Source organism: Acanthaster planci, linkage group LG07 (genome assembly GCF_054643075.1).
Source record: "Acanthaster planci isolate LZ-2023a linkage group LG07, COTS_SCS, whole genome shotgun sequence".
Classification (NCBI taxonomy): Eukaryota; Metazoa; Echinodermata; class Asteroidea; order Valvatida; family Acanthasteridae; genus Acanthaster; species Acanthaster planci.
The window spans coordinates 13952559-13971786 of NC_141783.1; the positions used below are offsets into that span (position 1 = coordinate 13952559).

At 37.8% G+C, this 19228-nt stretch overlaps 2 protein-coding genes across 8 annotated transcripts in view; one reads left to right on the forward strand and one right to left on the reverse strand.

The window, feature by feature from the left end:
• The window catches only part of LOC110980848 (myosin heavy chain, striated muscle-like), a 61299-nt gene extending 47660 nt beyond the window's left edge, over window positions 1-13639 (reverse strand). For all 3 annotated transcript variants that reach the window (XR_015426073.1, XR_015426072.1, XM_022237866.2), the window contains exons 1-4: window positions 13484-13639; window positions 11139-11489; window positions 9297-9440; window positions 1439-1595 (exon numbers count right to left, since the gene is read on the reverse strand). Coding sequence is in view for 1 of the 3 variants with exons in the window: in XM_022237866.2 (XP_022093558.2) it covers window positions 1439-1595; window positions 9297-9440; window positions 11139-11318 (481 nt within the window). In the remaining 2 variants the exon portion in view is untranslated. The remainder of the gene's footprint in view (window positions 1-1438; window positions 1596-9296; window positions 9441-11138; window positions 11490-13483) is intronic.
• A 1106-nt stretch (window positions 13640-14745) lies between these two features.
• The window catches only part of LOC110980870 (meiosis inhibitor protein 1-like), a 33360-nt gene continuing 28877 nt past the window's right edge, over window positions 14746-19228 (forward strand). For 2 of the 5 annotated variants that reach the window (XM_087139136.1, XM_087139140.1), the window contains exons 1-4: window positions 14884-15147; window positions 16849-17183; window positions 17616-17663; window positions 18763-18836. In XM_087139136.1, the coding sequence (XP_086995262.1) occupies window positions 16910-17183; window positions 17616-17663; window positions 18763-18836 (396 nt within the window). In that variant the 5' untranslated portion in view covers window positions 14884-15147; window positions 16849-16909. The other 3 variants (XM_087139139.1, XM_087139137.1, XM_087139138.1) reach the window with 3 other exon arrangements.

A 19228-nucleotide genomic window follows, 5' to 3' on the forward strand; every position in this document is an offset into this window, starting at 1 on the left:
TGGATTTCAACACACCTAATTACAAACAGACCATGCCTTTAACTTTATCAAATGCCAACTTTTCCGATTTCATTTTCCAAGTCGCATGTTTATAAGAAGTCATATCAATATAAAAATAAACACTGATTGTTATATTTTAGGGATTCGTGAAATGGTCCTCCCTAAACCTCATGGTACGGATCACATTTACCCATAACAACTTGCTGACCCATTTTGAGTAACACACAAACTTAATCTGTCTATACTACAGACACAGTGAATGATGGGGTGGTTTTGTTGCACTGAACTTTTTACCAAATCATTTACGTTTTGGCGGCTGAGATACTCTTTCCATTCTCTTTGGGAAAAATAACCCTGTTTCCAAACACACAGCGTTCTTTTCAGTTCATGAGTCATCACATAATCATGCGCGACATATATTTTCCTTGGCAGACAGTTTAATGGGCATGACATTTTCCTGCACAGCAGGCCAGTATACCAACTTACAACATAATTGGACTTCCCAATAAAGCGAAGGGAACTGTGGTCGTAAACATATCAAGATAACAGTGTACCAATGTGAGTATTGGGAGGATAGGTGGAAAATTACAAGTAACCTTACATGTTGTTTTCATCATAAATTATGTGGTAGCAAAGTGTATCATTTGAAAACTAGTTTGCAGAAACTCCCATGCAAGAACAGACCTCCTGTCCTACAGTCTTGTTAATGTTGAATTTGAAACAGTCAATTTCCAACAACAAATTTATTCGATACCTCCTGCCAACATCCTGTGCTCCTTCTTTAGACCCCTGCAGAAGTTCATTTGATAGAATTACACAAAATATTTATCTGACTCCCCTCCCTAACAGTAATTGCCAATTGGTGGATTTATCTTAACTAATCTTTACATCTAGAGTTTTCAAATAAATTCATGTACCCCTCTTTCCACAACAAAGGATATGTAGTTACTTTATACCGGTGGCTCCTAACCATCTGTAATGATAACTCCAACCAACTTATGCCAAACTAAGAGTGACATTTATCTTTGGTTACACGTAAATCGTCTTTAATTACAACATAGATACAGATGCACCATTTCATATTCAGATTGGAATACGTCAGACCAGTTTTGAAGAGTCTGAGATCTAAATTCTTTTAAACTCACTCGAAGCTGTACCTGTAGCGGTGGGGGGTGCCACTGCCCCCCCTTCCGTCCGACTTGGGGGAAAGTTCCCCCCCCGCCCACTTTTAGCAGGTCCTTATTAAATGGCTGATGCATGATGGTCTCACAAATCCCCCCCCCACTTTGAAAATCATTCTGCTACCATTGTTTAAAATTCCACAATGTCATGTATGTAAAGAGTGGGTGCTGTCAATCTCACAGTCAAAAAAGATGCACCCATGCATGAACCACTTAGCCACCTGTCTATGGGTGTGGCTCTGCCCCATGTATTGTACCTTGCAACATGTCATGGTAGGCATTATCAGCCACAGAGTAGACGTGGGGTGGCATCTCATTCCTCCTCTTGCCCTTGTACAGCATCACCACCTTGTCGGTGTAGATGGGCAGACGGCGGTAAGGGTTGATGGCCACACAGAACAATCCAGAGTATGTCTGCAGTTAGGTTTAAAACACAAACAAATAATTTGATAAAAAAGTTTTTAAAAAATAACAAAACTCATGAAATGTTACTCAGGATGACACCTGCAGTTGGAGACAATTCGCAAAGCAAAAATCAATCGTACATTGTTAAAGCCTAAAATAACCATCAAGAAGTGTCATTTGGAGGATTTCATCTCATAACATTATTCTAATTACCCATGCCCATCGTAAAAATATAACGATCCCAACCCAAAGAAAAGAAAAAAATGATCTGGCTGTACTTAATGAATTCAACATATTTTGCAAAGTCAATGAATCTAAATCGAGTTGAGGACTTTCTCCGTGATACTGAGAAGGAGCACAAAATGTACAAACATTCTCAAATTGAAACCCTGAAGTACTAGCATATATGTAGTACACATGTACTTCGCTTGCAACTTAGTAGTCAGTTATAAAAATCCTGCTGGTTTTCATGATATCCCTTGACTTTGCCGTGCATATGTCCTACGTGGTATTATTCAAAATGTTAATTCTGCTGCTAAATGTGTGTTTAATATTTTACGTAAAATTTGTGGATGAATACCCCTAGTAAAATGGTATGTGCATAAAGTTTATATTAGCAACATCCTAGTAAAACAAAATATCGACAAGTTCAAAAGCTCACCATTAACTTTTCCACAGTAGTTGTTAATTTGTGAGTCCCTAAGTAATGCCCATTTCAGCTCTAAGAAAATATTATAAAGAACTATTAGAAAGAAAAATTAGAAAGAAACCCCTGGAGGATCAGTCAGGTTAAATGAGGAAACCCCAACCAAATACCATTAAGATACCCATCAACCCCTTGTGGAATTCCTAACATATCCACCAAGCCATACCCCAGCCAAGTCCTGACCATATTAAGCATTGCTAGCTGTGCTCACTGTGTGAACGTTAAAGCCATTCACTCTCTACTCAATGGCAGTGAAGTGCACTAGAGCTACGGCTTTAGACATGGAGCCCAAAGGATGCTCCAAGTTCCTCTTGGGTTTGCTTACTGGTACATGTAGATTTGAAATTATGCTCATTTGCTAGGCCAGAGTGACAGGATCTGATGGCCCATTCACAAACAGGCCCTACAGCTGTAAGAACATTTGCTAGTCTATGGAAAACTAGGAAATTTATGATACTTGGTGTATATGAACCAGATGAGGAAGTTTTTGTACATGTTTGAACATGTATCATACCAAGAAATGAGTGAATCTTGTCTGACTAGCAAAGGTCTTACAAACACATATTCTTCATGCAATTATGTAGACAGTAGTGTGCAAGAAGTTCTACATCAAAACTCTGCGATCACATACAATAAAAACCAGGTTGTTCCTTTATGAAGTCATTTTTAATCCCTATTTTTGTACTGCAAATACCTCAATTCAAGTTCTAACTTTTTGTAATCTTGAAACTAAATATTACTTAGCTGTAATCCTGTCCTCTGTTCAAGGACTTTTGAATCTCCTTCATAATAGATCAATGAACTTTTGCAGAATACAGCAATAAATATAAAAGCTGTGTTAATGTAACACTATATATGTTTTTCCAATAAATCTGGCTCTGAAACTTGACTAGTCTTTATTTTTATCAGCATTCCTCTTCTGTCAAACTGGTTTTGTGTTCTCTTTTGCAATCCAGCATTCCTAACTGAATTACTTTTCAGACTCATTTAACACAGCAGATTGAATAGCTTGATTTATTCACAAGGGGAGGGGGCCTATTGATTCCATAATGTATTCCCAGACTGTCTAGCAACAGTTTCTTTGGAATGGGTAATTGACATCAAAGATCTGCACCAGGAAATTTGAAGTGCTGGTAAGGAAGAAATGCAACTCTGAATGTTTTCTTATCTGTAGAAAAAAACACCTGCATTTTTGCCCAACATTAAAATCAATGACACCTCTGGTAAGTAAACCAAACTTGTTGCCACATATATTGTTTACACAAATACACACCACTGAAGATACAGGTTATAAATACCAGTAATCTGGACATGTTTTTCTTTGATCACTGAATATACAGAGCAGAACAGGTACACATAGCTTACAATGGACAATCCAACTCTGTCAATAGAACAGGGAGGGGAGATGTTTTACTCTTTAAATCCTTTGATTTAATGATGTTCTAACTGCAGTTTCAGAATATCACTGGCCCATTGGAGATCATCAACAACAGCAATAAATCAGAGCAAAATTTTGACTTGCATTTAAAATTAGCTTCTTTGTACACAAACTTTACATGTCTCCTGTATGCACATTTGTTCATGCTGGACAAATGGCCCATTAAGTAAATTTACTCAAGATTACTGGCCTGGTACTTAGAAAGTTAAGTGGATGTAATCCCCAAACTCCCTTTGTGTTTGCTTTGTACAAAGTCAAGCTGAGAAGGGGTCACAGTACACCTGTATTCAGCCAGATTAATAGGTCAGTAGGTTTAAGTTTCGCTCTACAGCTAACTCTTTGAAAATTTACTGAATTATTGCTCACCTTCAGTACTGATAACTCTATTACTATTTTTCTTAAATTCCCTGTTGTTTTTTCCTTTTCCTTTTGTTGTCATTGTTGGTTTAAACTGTATTCCCAACCATATGATCCACTTCATTTTAATATTTAGAACAAATGCCAATTGGGCCTGAATGAAAACAAAGTATTTTTACTATAAGTAATTGATCCTCAAAAATTGCCATTGGTATGTAACCTTCAAAAGCCTGAATCTGCCTGTACATTGAGCATATTTGTGTGCAAACAAGGCCTACACTTCAGCTGTAATGAATACATAAAGTACCATGGTAAAGAATAAATTTCTAAGATTATGAGGTTCAGAATAGGGAAACAACTTATATTCGTCTTTCTTCATCCTGTCCGATCAGGCTCATGCTTGATCACTTGATAAGGCTTCTTTTATTTTCTCCACATTTTTCCTTACAGATAATGTGATTCATGTTTGCTGCATGTATACATGTAGATCGAGACCAATTAATGTAAAGTGCTTTGAACTCTGCTTTGAAGCCTTTTTATACATTTGAACCCCTGCCCACTTTCAAGTTTATCTACCTTTTAAATTCCTTCAAAACAGAAAGAGTATTGCATTTCAGCAGTTACTGAAAGAAAATTATTCAGACAATACTCATTCAAACTTTCATTACTATAGGCCCTATTATTAATTATTCCGAACACAGTTTTCATCTTCCTTTCTTCATTCTCCAAAGTACTTGTTACATAATTTTATGGTTGCTTGTTCCTGCTAAATGTCACTTAATCGGGACCTGTTTTTCCAACTTTTCAAGTGTTCTCATTTTTTACTTCTATTTTATTATAACCTTACGTTTCATCTTAATTTCCCATTTAGATGTCACTCATTGTAATCTACATGTATGTACAGTTTCTGGACTGTTTTATGAGGTTGATTTTTAAAAACCTGAATTTCATTGAATTCCTTTTATGTTGCTCTGAAATTTTCAGTGCAATTTGCAACTACAACTAACATGTTACAATAGTTCCATCAAAAATGAGAACAAATCTCCACCAGACAAGCAAACAAAAAATATCCTAATCTATGTATACATGTACCAATATACCCAAGAGAACAATGAATCATGCTAAATATTTCCCTCTTCTGTCCAAATATTATGACTGCCCATTTATTAATGAGGTCTCCTTGGGGAGTGATGTCCAGGGTTTTGTTTGTTTTCATAGTAAAGGTCACCCAAACATGATGGGTTTTTAAACTGCTCAGGTGTTTTCAATAAATTGCCCAATGGTCAATAAATACATGTATGAATAGGTAAAAAAAAACATGTTGTTCCCTCAATTTAGGAAAGACTAAAAATCTAAATTAAAAGGTTTCTTGCCCTTCCCAAAGCAACTATATATGGCAATAAACTGGTCTGCTTTTGATGAAGGAATGTGTGTAGTAACACAGTATTCAAGTTTCCAATGCATCAGTTAAAGGTTGCACAAAATAACATACTTTACATGCAACCTTTTCCAACCTTTTCATTGCATCTAAAATCTTATGGTCTACTTTCATCTTTAAATATATTCCATATAAATGTCTAGCATCTATGTACTGTTAATCACACCAAACCCAAGTCAAAACTTTCTTAATTGACAAGGTGACAGCTGAGCTCCGGGCAACATATTTTTGGTGCCACCAGCCTGCTTCTTAGAGGCTTAACTGTAGGCATAACGTCTTTGGTCACACTATCACATGCTCCTTAAGACCTTTAGCTTTTGGGGAAGTGATTACTACGTGCCCTGCCTCTCTTCTCACTGCAATCTGAGGCATCACCCTATATGGTCAGGCATGCCCACACAGTACAGATGGAATGTAGCATTTCATGTTTGACTGTCTGGTGCCACACTCTATGCATGGTTGAGCTATTCTGCCTTGTGTAGACCTGCACTGGTCTGATGGTCTGCCAACACTAAAAGACACATTTGCATGACATTCAATACAAATTTCCAACTGTGAAATTTTGCGATTATTTTTTGCTTAGATATGTCTTCTGATTATGATATGTTACTGATTGTTGCCACAGAAAGGTAAAAATATATTGAGCAGTATTTGAGAAATTACAGAAGTATATTCTTGGAGATAAAACATTTCTCACATGGACAGATACTTTGTTTCTTAAATATGAAAATTAAATTCAAAACACAACTGAAAATTACCTGAATGTATTAAATACTCTTAGTAGTTTTTAGTAGTTTTTACTGTTAGAAACTCTCATTATCTCACAAAAACAGTTCCAGTGTAGATAGCACTGAAATTTATTTCAAGAACAAAATGTAACGTTTGTCACTGGACAGACATCATGTTTGTCACATGGACAGACATTTTTCTGGTATTTGAATGAGAGCATGAAAACAGAATTGATCACAAACCAAACTTGCTCGTTTTCAGTTTTCAAAATCATTTTGTTAAAAGACTATTAAATTCAGCTAAAATGAACACTGTAAGTTTTTCTCAATGAGTAACATTTGTTACATGGACAGATGTAACGTTTGACACATCACAATCTGTGGACAGACAGTCTTCTCACTTTCATTTCAGCAAAATGAACTGACTTTTTCTGATGAATTTTTCGTTATTTATTAAATTTGGTTTTTTAATAAATGTATATACTCATAAAGATAAGTCTTCTAAGATTTTTACATTCAGAGGGGAAAAATAGTTGTGACAAACATTACAAAATAGTGGACAAACATTTGCAATTTCTAAAATCAAATCTTAGTTTTGTCGTCTGATGAAAAAACACACAAATATGATGTAAACTGTTATTGTAAAAACTGTTCTCAGGAAGATCTGCTCAAAAAATGGCAAAATCAGTCTGTTTCATGCTTGTCACTCTGTGGACGGACACCGTTATTCCTTAATTAGCTCTCCTTGAATTCCTGAATAACTTAAACAAATAAAAAGCCATAGACTTTAACACATTTCTCAAAATGTTTTAATAGATGAATTGCTTTTCTCCATGAGAGTGGTATTTTAAATAACCTGGAAAAACGTGAGTTGACAGAATTATGTGCATGTCCCATTGGAACCCCTAAAATATCCTGGACATTTTCATCCAAATCCTGATTATTTTAACAACAAACAACCAAATCCTATTAAACTGTGTAAATTATTATCTCTACAATCATTAAAACTGTTAAAGTTCATTTCTTGACTCTTAACACTGTTAAAGAAAGAGATGATTTTGGTTTTGTGCAAACGTACCTTGTAGTGTGGACAGACAAACATGCATACAAGTAAACTACATGTATATGGATTATGGAAAGCTGAAGGTTAAGTTGCATGTAAAAGACCTACCACCGAAAACACGTTACCAAGTTCCTTTTGCGCAAAAACTGACAGTGAGCGTAGTAATTATATTTTGATGCTTTAAATGTTGCTCTGTAAGTACTGAAATGGTACTGCCACACTGCAGGTTCTTCCAAAAGATTAGATCACAAAAAAATTAATAATTTCAAAACAAATTTCAAAACAAAACTTACCATTAAAGAAAGTTTTGAAATATATATAATATTTGCTTCAATATTGTTCATCAGTGTACAATATGCCAATTTCAATATGACTTGAAGTACAGTCGATCCAAGTTGAGTAGATTTATAATTTGGAGTATTAGAAGTATCAAATCTAAAACTCAACTTGGATGCCTTCACTATAAAAATCAAATGAAACATATTTGGACCTAAAGCATGCCTGGATATGCAGTTTACCTTCAATTTTCAGAAAGGTGTTTTTTTGCATAAAAATTCTTTAAGTACTGGGATATATATGTACAATGTACATCAAAAAACGATGGATGCAAAGGAATATGCTTTGTTACAAAACATTTCCTGAGTGAACACAAATTTATTACATCTGGAAACCATACTTGTAACTTAGTTTGGAAGTTTTTTCTTACTTTTTTTTCACAAACTCCAAGGGAGTTGTTTATTCAGGCCAAAATTTTAATAAGGTCACCAGGGGGTGCCAGTCCATAATAGTCACCTCTAGAATTACAGTTGTGGCACACTGGCTGGTGAACAATTTCTCTCAGTTTCTCTCTGTTTGGTATCAAATCCTGCACTCCCTGACTGGTCTGCCGAATTACTTTAAAAACTGGACAACTGCCAGCTAAGATGTGTTTGTTCACATGTAAATGGAATGCCATAGTTCACACACACCACAGAAATTAGACCAAAAGGCGTGTGCTGTGTTGGTTTGCATTGGTGTATATAACACGCAAACTTTTAAGTTTCCCACAATACTGTCTTCTTTTGAGTGAATACTGAATGCGGGCATGGCCACAATTTGGACAAGTAACTAATCAACACCTACTACAGCCTCATGGGTGCAAAGTAGATATGTGCCATATGCATGGTTTTGCCCCAGTAATTTATACAATAATCTAGTAAAAAGAACTTACATTAGTTTCTCAATCTTCAGCATTAGTATTTGGTCATTTTTTTCTACAACATCTGATTGGATGCACTCAAATAAGAGAACTTTCTTGTAACAGTCTGCATTTGCATAATAAATAAAACCGGTTGTGACAATTTTAACAGATTAAGTCATTATTCAAGGCCCAACAAGTAAGGTTTAGGCACTGTCAACCTATCTAGTAAGATTTGACTTCAATACAATGGAAAACATGATTTATTAATTAATGCAGATAAGCATAAGTGGAACTATCTACATTGACTTGCTGGTTACAAAGCAAAAAGTTAAATGATACACCAGCACAACCAAAAATGTCACACCAGCTTACATGTAGGTGGCCCTAAACACTGTGGAATTTTGCACTTATACTTACAAAATACTCAGGAATTTTGATACTTTGATAATCTTAGTATCAAAATGCACTTTAAGGACAACATCGGTCAATACTCATACTTAATATTGATACATGTACCGATACTTTAATACATTATTCTGTACTCACACCAGGATTGTAACTGAGTTCATCACAAGCCAATATTTTATAAGTCAAATCATGGATAATTTGTGATTGGCTTCAGGTTGGATAACGTGAAATACAAAGATTTGTCTGCAACAGTAAAGTATACTATCACCTGCAAGAATGCTCTCTATACATCAGCGCAGAATACTGTACACTCAGAGAATGCACTATTTAATTGTCAATCTGAAAATTTTGTTTACAAAATAGCCAATTAACAAATTTGATCAAATACTCACGTAGATGAGACCTGAGTGGTAACGGGATCGGAGGTTGTGCAGTACGCTAGCCTCATTCAAAAAGGTAAGACCAGCCATGTCTTCCACCTTCTCAAATTTGGGAGGATTCATCTGTTGGGTATCATCTTTCTTGAGGGTCACTTGCTGTAAAGAGCAATGGAGAAAACAAAGCATTGATCACTTGACCACATTTTCTTATGAAATTTCTCATGTTCCATGTGTAGTCTGATCATGCTTCATTACTGAAATGAGAGGAGATTAAGAAGGAAATTTTAGCCCCAGGAGAAAAGCCCGAGAGATGTAAGAGAAAAATTACCCTTTGTAAAAGGTTTGCAACAGATAGGAGCTGAACATAGTGTCCCTTAACGGAATTGAAAAACAAGGTTAATATCAAGTGTTGAAGCCTTTACAGTAAACATCAACCACCCTATAAAACTTGTTCAATTATCAGGAGAGTTAATTAATCTACCATTCAAATTAAGTTTGTGAAAACAAGGTTACTGTGAGTTGCTGGCTACTGTCCCATAGTGTTAACTTATAATTATAAATTATAATTTAGATTTATAAATTCATTATTATCCTGTACTGAGCAGATTTAATTTGGTTTGTATTTGTAATGTATTATCGTTCTAGTTTTTTCTTGATTCAAAATAAGATTTCCTTTGAAAAGATAATGTACTGAACACACTTTCTATAATTGTGCAACGAATCAAACAGTGCTGTGTTTTGTTCCTTTTAATTCCAGTTCCACTTTTGCACCAGCCAACTATTTATTTAATTACTTGATAAGAAAGGGCCAATGAATCCGTGAGAAATGTCATTTTTTTTAATAACTGACCAGTGCCTGTATCCCTTTCAATGATTATGCAAGCCTTTTGTTCAGCTGAGTGTTTCACACATAAGTCACCACACTAATCTTGTAAATCAACAAGGGCTAAGACCTTGGGCAAATGTTTACTTTTGTAACAAAGATGGGGTCAAACTAATAAAGTGTGCAGGTTAAGGATTTTGTGATGGGGCTCAGGTTGCGTTTGGACATGTGAAGTGGAATTTTAAACTGGTGTGTCCACTCAAAACCATGTTAATACTTGGAAGAAAAATGACTATATACAAAGAAATAATATTTTATCCATTTTGAAACTGAGTGCAATCACATTTATCACTGGATTGGTCACTCTTACCTTCATGCTCAATCTTCAAAAACAGTCAAACAGGCCCAACTGCACTGAATAACTTTCCAACAACAAATTTTGAGACCAAAATTTGAAACTGAAATCAATTACACTTGCTGACATAGTTTTCAAAACTGCTTTTAAAAGTTGAACCACTGTAAATGGTCCTTTCACATTAATTGGTTATTTTCTTAGTTTGTCATCCTTGTTCATGCTTGTTTTTATTTCTTTTGTTTCTTAGCTAGTAAATTCAGTGAAAGGGCTCGAAATTTCAATATTTAGGCCTAATTGTTAATTAAGCCAATCTGTGACAGTTAGGCTCACAGGCATAGTCTCAATGCTTCAATTAACATTAATTTAACCTGCTCCTAATTTTATTTCATGTCTGCTCTAACACTTTCACAGACCTTTCGGAGACCATGTAGACTAAAACCTTTAAAATGTTGACTGTTGGCTAGGTGTCCTTTAGTCTTCCGTGTGTACTGTTTTTGTTAATTAGTACTATTTTTAGGCTATTTAAGATGTTTTGTTTTGCTTCGTTTTAGGTCTGGGGCCTATGCATGCACTAAGCATACTAAGGCTCTAGGCCTACTTGAAACTGCTAGTTCTGGAGAACATAAGAGTTCAGAAACTGAGTTGTGATAAGGTTGTGCCACTGAGGTTCATTTACCTTTCCTGTGACCGTCTTGAGAGTGACTTGTTCCCCCTTGGTGCTGATCACCTCGGCGGCAATAAAACCATCCTTTTGATCAGGCACCCAGCAGTTCTTCTTGGTGTCAAACTGGGTGGCCGCCGCTTCCAACTGATCCTTGCGGTTGACCGTCAAGAATGATTCCGGATCGTCCGACATCTTGGCGAGCAGTTGCTAGCTGAGCGCTTCGCGTTGACTGCAGAGAATTTTAGTTTAGTTATGGAGAAGCTTCGCCTGTCTGGACGCGATAAACAAGCCCTTCCAGAATCCAAGGTTTCTGTTTGCCCTGTGTTGCTTGGGGAACTTGAGATCAAGAGGTACTGAGCAAGGCTGGAAAGAAATTGAAACAAAAAGCATGGTTAGCCCTGTAGGCCAACAGAAGTTCAGAACTAAGCTCGATGTAAATACTAATAGCAGACGATATTCCAATCGGCCTCTAGGATTTGCGCTTGCGCTGTGTATTCGGACGTGTACGACTAGTGATTGGTTGGAGCCACGTTTGGAGCGCACTCGTCTTCTCAATGGTCAGCTGCGGTCCAACGGCGAACTTTGAACTGATTTATGGGTCACTGGAACTTTTTCTGTGAAACTCTCCTGCCATTTCATTGCCTATTTTTATTAACCCAATGTGGAATTTAAAAGTTCTAAAGCTTTGTATCCAATCTTTTTCCAAATCTTTGTTGTTTGAATTTCATAAATGACCCGGCCAATAGTGTATCGACTTGTTTCACTGCACCTGTCGAGAAGGGGAATTTGAAAGTGCTTTTCGGGAAGAGAGATTAAACTTGTTAGCATCATCGTAAACGAATTCAGTTTCGGGTAAGGGGGCAAAATAGTATGTGGAGGAACATCGCAAGAACAGTTGATGATGTTGATGTCTATGGTGTAAATTTGTGCCGGAAATTGGGGTGGGGTGTGGTGGGGTGGTGGGAGATGACACAATATGACTCTATGTAGAGGCCGATGTTCATGATATCAATATGCATGTACATCTGTAATAGGTTATGTATTCAGAATGGCATATTATGACTTTTTAACTATTGTTCCTTTTTGAGTGATACTGAATGCTATTTAGTCGTTGGAAGTCTGAAAACTTTTTCACAATCCACTCTAATTTTTTTGCTCACCACAAAAAAGTGTGTGGGGGTGATTCAATAACCCAAACGCCACCTCAAAAAAAATGTGGGGGTATATATATACCCCGTCCCCCGGGATATACGCCCATGGTTGATGCGTATGGTTTTGCCGATGGGGAGGGGGCAGCTGCTCGGCAGGGGGATGGGCTAGCCCTCCGGGCCCCCATAGCGACGAACTGATTACAGTTATGTTGGAAACGTCATCTGACAGTCCTCCAAGATGGCCTCATTTGCGAATGTAGACAAACTATTGGATTATCATGCAACCCTTCACTTGCAGAGGCGAGCAAGGAAATAAAGAGACACACAAAACAGAAAAGTGGAACAAAGGGAAGCGAACTTTCGGAAGAAACTAAAAATTAACAAGTATACAACTGCTTACAACTGCAGGTGCATGCGTATTGTTATTGCGGTTCCAAGTTTTTGTTTTTGTTTTTTAATATCAACTGCTTTCCGAAAACACTTCATCAACATTCTTTTTAATCTTAGCAGTCAACTTGGTTATCCTGTATTATAAGGTGTTATGAACACAGCCGTTAGGGCTCATTATGTCCGAACTGTAAATACAGCAACAAATGGGCCGCACTCCGTTATCCAAACAAGGATTTGGTACTCATCCAAAAAGTACATTAACCGCTAAAGCTTTTCTTCAGATAGAAGATAATGGTTCGTGGTGTGCTTCTAAACACATCTTATATATATTTTGTAAAAATCATTTACATTTGTCAAAAAAACAATACTAATATAAAATGACAAATACATTTTAAAATGTGTCGGGATAGCGTTTTCAGGCATTGTAGCACGAGTTTTTAATCACCATAATTCTTTTTTTCTCTCTCTCTAAAATAACTTGGATGTTCTTTGTTTAGCTTAAAAAGAGGCAAATTGCAGTTTCAGTTTCTTTGGTTATGCATCGAAGCATTCAAGTTTTCGCTTGTTTTTTTTTTTTCATAGATATACCGTATGCTGTTCCATTGGCTCATTCGACAGATGAGGGAACTAACTGCAATGCTATTTTGTCGCTGTATTTTTCTTAAAATTATTGACACTTTTTCAATGAATATTTTCAGTAAAATGTTAATGTGCGCATATACAGAGGATACATTCACGTCATTGTAACAATTATCGAGCTTTCAAAATTTAAGAAACTTCATTACCAGTACTGTTTAAATGTTAATCTGTTCTTACCTTTCAACGAGCAGCAGAAAGCTAGTGCTGAAGGCAATCCGGTGGAGTCGTCTCAACCACAGAGAGCCGACTGCGACCAGTAAGTAGAGCCAGTTCACGTCACCTTCCCACCATTAATTTTATGCATCCCGGGTCGACCATCTAAGCCAGAATTTCATTGGCTTGCTTCTGACCCTGCCCACCCTGGTTACTTCCAACCTATCAGAATGCAGTACAACCGGCAAGTTAAAATATGATTTGCATAAAACCAGGCCGCGAGTCAGAAGGGGGTGACGTCAAAACCGCATCTCGTGGAATGCTAGAGGAATGCGCGACATGACAGGCATTCCCTGCGACTGAGGTGAAGAGGGAAAGTGTTGTGCCGCCCATCGCCGTAGAACGGAGCGTAGTTACCAAGAGGAGCTTTTTAATTTTCCATTGGCGGTCCCGTCTTAAAAAATTAATTTTGGTCACCAGATAGACCATTGTTGGGTGAGGGTTGGAGGTGGCAGTGAGGAGAATGTAGGTAAAGGTTCGATGTGCAACTCATGTTCGCTTATGTTCTAACAGTATTTACCGAACCTGCATGATGATTTTGACTGGATCCCTCGAAACAAAGGTTATTAAAATATATGGGAAGCTGATGTTGTTAATTTGTATAGCAAAAAACAATGCAAAACATCCAAGGTGTTTCAAGAAAATAACATCAACTCTCGTTAAGTTATTTCTGGAAGAAAAAAAAGTGAAAAATTGAATGTTGTTTGCTCCTAATCTCTCCCAATGATATGCTGTAAATTCTCCCAACCCGCCCATATCCACCAGGGTCCATCTAATGACACGGGCGCTCCATCCATAAAAGGCAAACGGCGTAGAGTTTGACCTCTCCGCAACAACCGGTATCAACGGGACGAACTTGATCTTTCATTATTCCATTTTCACTTGATATTACTGTACTTACTCCGGTCTAAGTATAAAATTGAAGAAATTCGGGACGAACCCCTACAACCATACGAGGAATTCATTACTTTGTGTCAACTTGTCAGCAGCAAGACTAACGCAAAAATAATTCAGACATTTCTGAACGTTTGAAATTGAGAATAGTTAACACCCACCTCAAAAATCTAAAACGAGAAAAAAAGGTTCAAGGTGCCTGAAATCAATTCTAAAGAGCCCAAAAAAGCACTAAGAGTGTCTTGTTCACGATTCTTCAGGTATTTCAATATCCTTTTTTTTAAAGCTCAGTGCCATTTCAGTGTTTTGAAGGGGATTGGTTGCCCTCACTCGGCAGAGGGCGCTCTTACAAAATTGCGACCGGTCGAGAATTAGACTGGTTCTTGTCAACTTTTGACCAATCATCAGACAGAGTGCTGGCTTTTTATCTTATGACGTCATCTACTCTGTTGGAAGCTGCGAAGGTTGGTGAACTTGAGTCTTAAGTTGAACTACAGAGAATGCTGCTTGTTTTTGTTTTTTTTGTTATTTTTCACTTACTGTTAACTTGTGTTACAACTTCGATTGGGAATGCAGTATTCTCGACTGCCGGTCCATTGTATTATTTTGGTGTTCGTCGAGTCTGGCCTCTTTTGCTGGCACAGGATCTCTGCGAACTGTGAACATGATTGATGAATGATGTTTTGGGGAATTCATTTTCACCTACCTTAAACTTAGTCTTAGGCCTAGGCAAGGTGAGAAAGAAAATTTAGCTCACCTCTATTTATTCTTAGCTGTTTTAATAAGACCTAAATTGGTTTGGGGAACACGGAAAAGGGCAACTTTTGTGTAGGCCCAGACCCTATAGCAGTGACCTGTGTTTGACCACAAACTAGTCACTTCTGTTCGCTCTCCTATGATCTTGTTCTACTGGACAGGCGAAGTACTCGTTGGCCTAAGCCTAGTACTGTAGGCCTATTGAATTTTTCAGGGTAACTTGAACAGTTCTACCATGTTCATATTCCGCCCTGGTTCTACTGTGACTGAGGGTATTTTGCTTGTTTGGAATATTTTAATATGTTTGATGTAAGATTTCTCCATGACTTTTATTTCATCCACAAAATTTGAACTGAAATGCTTTAAAAATGGTAAATAGCTTAGGCCTATTTACAATTTAACAAGCAGGGGAATATTTCTTGGAAGTGTATGCAGTCTAACCTCATTAATAAGAGCACTGTTAATATGAGATTTTGCTTATAACAAGGAAAATTTTAGATCCCAATCATTTGTTACTCATTGTTTTCATTTCTGATAATACAAGGGTTCCTGTTATAACAAGGTGATTTGCCAAATCCGAAAGATGTCTTATTAACGAGGTTCAACTGTATTTAGCCATCTCCGGCTAAATTTAATTAAATGTCCAGTGACTATTTTTGGGACTTGGACATTCTTACTGTGAGTGTGACAAATCTTAGTCTGGTACTGCACCAACATAGTCATTGCGACTACGGATTCGCGAGATGGGAATCAGACAATTTTACAGTTTCAGACATTTTTCCCTTTGAAAAGGTCCTCCAGAGCCTTGAATCAGAAAAAGAAAATGTAACACCCGGTAATTAAGTGTTGGAGTCAGTTTAATATTAGCAGAAGAAGAAACATTTTTTTTATAATAAAAAGGCAACAGCTGGGTCTTGAACCTGGCGTTACGCGTATCATGATCTCAAGATGTGTGTGCTATCTACTAAATCAAGGACCCTTCTTGGAATCTAGTGGTAATCTGATAACTTTTTTTATTTGTGCATACGCATCAAAGAGGGTGCTGTCTGCTTGTAGCTGGCTAACTTTAGCCACGACGGCTAAATATTTTTGAAACCATGTACAAACTGTAAGGCATGTAACTTGAACATATAGTTTTGAGCAGTGACTATTTGACTGACTCACAGTCCTGGTACATGCTTTTACTGTTGTGCTGGCTCAGCAGCTTGTACATGTATAGCGAGTGTTGTTTGGATGCATCCCAATTTTACCGTGTCTCATCTTCATCTGTTGCCCTGCTTACATTGACATTGTTAATTCATATTTATGAGATTCGGAGATAGAAGTCAGACCCAGTGCACTTTCCATTATCAAATCCTCCAAAGCTGCGAATCACAAAAATGAAATAAAAGATGCTGGAACGTATTGCAGTAATCTATTCAAAACAATGGAAGAGTAACCCTGTGATTTGCTGTGGGTAGGTAAAAAGCCCAAATGCCCACAATAGGTCTTGAACCTACATCTCGGAGTCTTCAGCCATGTAACCGTTATGCCACGTGCTCAGTCTCAGAGTGTGAATTTTGTAATTATATTGGATCGGTTGTGTGGAAGCTTGGAAAAAGTTCAGTTGGATGCCAACAAAATATGCACTTTGTTATTTTTAAATTACCTGTCCCTCCTTTTCTCAATTTCCACTTCAGGTAATCTGCACCATGTCTTAAGTCAGAATTGGTTCATATATATAAGTAATTCTTCTCCAGCATGACGTCCAACCTGAGTCAACTTTCCTCCTTCACCGGTAATCATGGCCAACATGATCCCGAATGGACCATCACTGGTTCTAGTCCCACATCCCTCTTCTGTCTCGCCTGCATCGTGGAGACCATGGAGGACCCCAACTCGGAGGTTCCCATGGTCAAGAAGAAGCACCTCCTGGGAGAGCTCCTGAAGGCCATCAACACACACGAGAGACTTCTGTCAGACCTCTTAGCAGGGGACAGCCGTGTAGCCTGGCATCTGGCCCAGACAGTTTACCGTGAGCGGATTCTGTTTATATGCCACTTTGCAGTATTTGCTCAGACTTGATAGCTGAGTCTAAACCAGATACACAGATGAACTAAAAGACTGAATATCCTTAAACTAAATGTAAGATTATTCACTCTGGTCATTGGACAGAGAACACTACACTATTTGTTGTTATAACTCAGAAGTCGGAAGGAGGCATTTTTAAGTTTGGTTTGTATGGGATAAAAAGAGAATATTATATTGATGTCTTGACTGACATGATCCATTGATCCATGATTTTTATAGTTCTACCAGTGGTTTGGAATCTCCAGGATTCCATCTAGCCAAGAGGTTTGAGGAGAATAAATTTGAGCAAATTTCCCCTAAGCCTTGCAGTAGTGCCCGACCTTCATGGCCATTCAAACTTCATCATTTACTTGTTTTCTTTATTTCTTTTATGCAGGTGTTCTTGAGATACCTGACGAGGCACTCTCCGTTATTGTCATTGAAGGTACTTTTCCGCTGTCTCTCTTCCACTTGAAAACCTATAGCTGGAGTAGTGTTCTATTAAATTCCAGTGCACAGTGATAGAGCACTTTTCAGGAGGGGGGAGGGCAGTTGTGAGACCATTCCACATCAGCCATTGAAAGACTGATCCATGAAGCGCCACCGCATTATGTTCTGACTAAAAGTAAGGGTGTCATCCCCCAGTTGAAGAAGGGGGGACACTGGCCCCTACCCCTGGTTCCACGGTCAGTGTTCAAGTGTCAGTTAAAGTAACCCCTGCTGATCTTGCAGTGTAAAATCAGAGAGATCAATAAATCACTGACTTGCTTCTTCTGTAATTTGTTCACCACTGATTGGAACTTGAAACGTGTTTAATCTTTATGTGGTAGTGATAGGCTAATGATAAAACGTCAGAACTGTCAGAATTCTCAAAATATAGAAAGAAGTACCCCAACTTGTAAATGAAAGTGTCAGACAAATTTTTTGCATACATTGTACCCTTGGCAGAAATGCCAAATCTGAAGAGGCCGTGATTAAAGCACACTCATATGGGGTGCCAAAATTATCCCAAACCTTGTCAAATTAAATATGGGAGAGTCTTTCACTCACTAAACTCACTTGTGTGCAGTGGATGCCACTGAACTGCAATACCTCTCTACTGTGCGTAACAGTTGAACAAACTTGCTTCAAAGCTTGTGTCAGGTAGCAGTTGCCAAGCTTTTGAAACTTTTGAAAGAGGCAAATATATACACACAACTGTGGATGAAACCCACTCCTCATCTGCACGTTACCTGTAAAAATACTTGGCTGGTGGGGTTTAAACACTCAGACCAACATTAATGTGTCCTTATGACCTCAGTATGATATTGCTCTGCTTCTGTAATGGCCAAATTTCAGGTAACACTCAGCAAACAGTGTGTCAAATTAATGTTAAGGGATTCAGTAGCCCAATGCTCCAAATAACATGGTTCACTAGACATCAGTAAAATATTCTCAGTGTTGATCTAAACCAGCTTTTCAGCTCACTGCGTGGGATGAATTTTGCATCTTGCAGTTTCTCTCCGGTTCATTTTGTTGAAAAGATGTACTTTCTTTATGTGCAGTTCTGGTACAGTTGTGCTGCATGCTCAAGTCCGAGGAGCTGGTGTGCTGCCTTGTACATCAAATATCGGTGCAGGTATGTACATCTGACAACATATCTACTTAATCTCCTCTTGATCCAAGGATGTGAACTTGTGTAAGTTTCAAGCAATGGAATGGCACCTACTCTCGTCGTGTGGTTAACGTACAGTACACTGTAAGTTTACTCTGTGGGAATCTGATAAAGAGCTTCACTTTTAACATGTCATTGTTGAGGATTGTCCTCACACAGTTTGGACGGCCTAGGAGTAATTTTTTTTTGTTGTGGTCATTTTCCCCATCATACAACATGCTCTTTTTCCTCTTCCGACCCTAAGAGCATTCAAAAGCAAGCAGTGATTTCCAGTCATCATTCTTCACAATTTGTGAACAGAAAACTGAGGCTGTCAGCAGAGGTGGTAGCAAGTCAATTTTTGAAAGTCTCGGCCA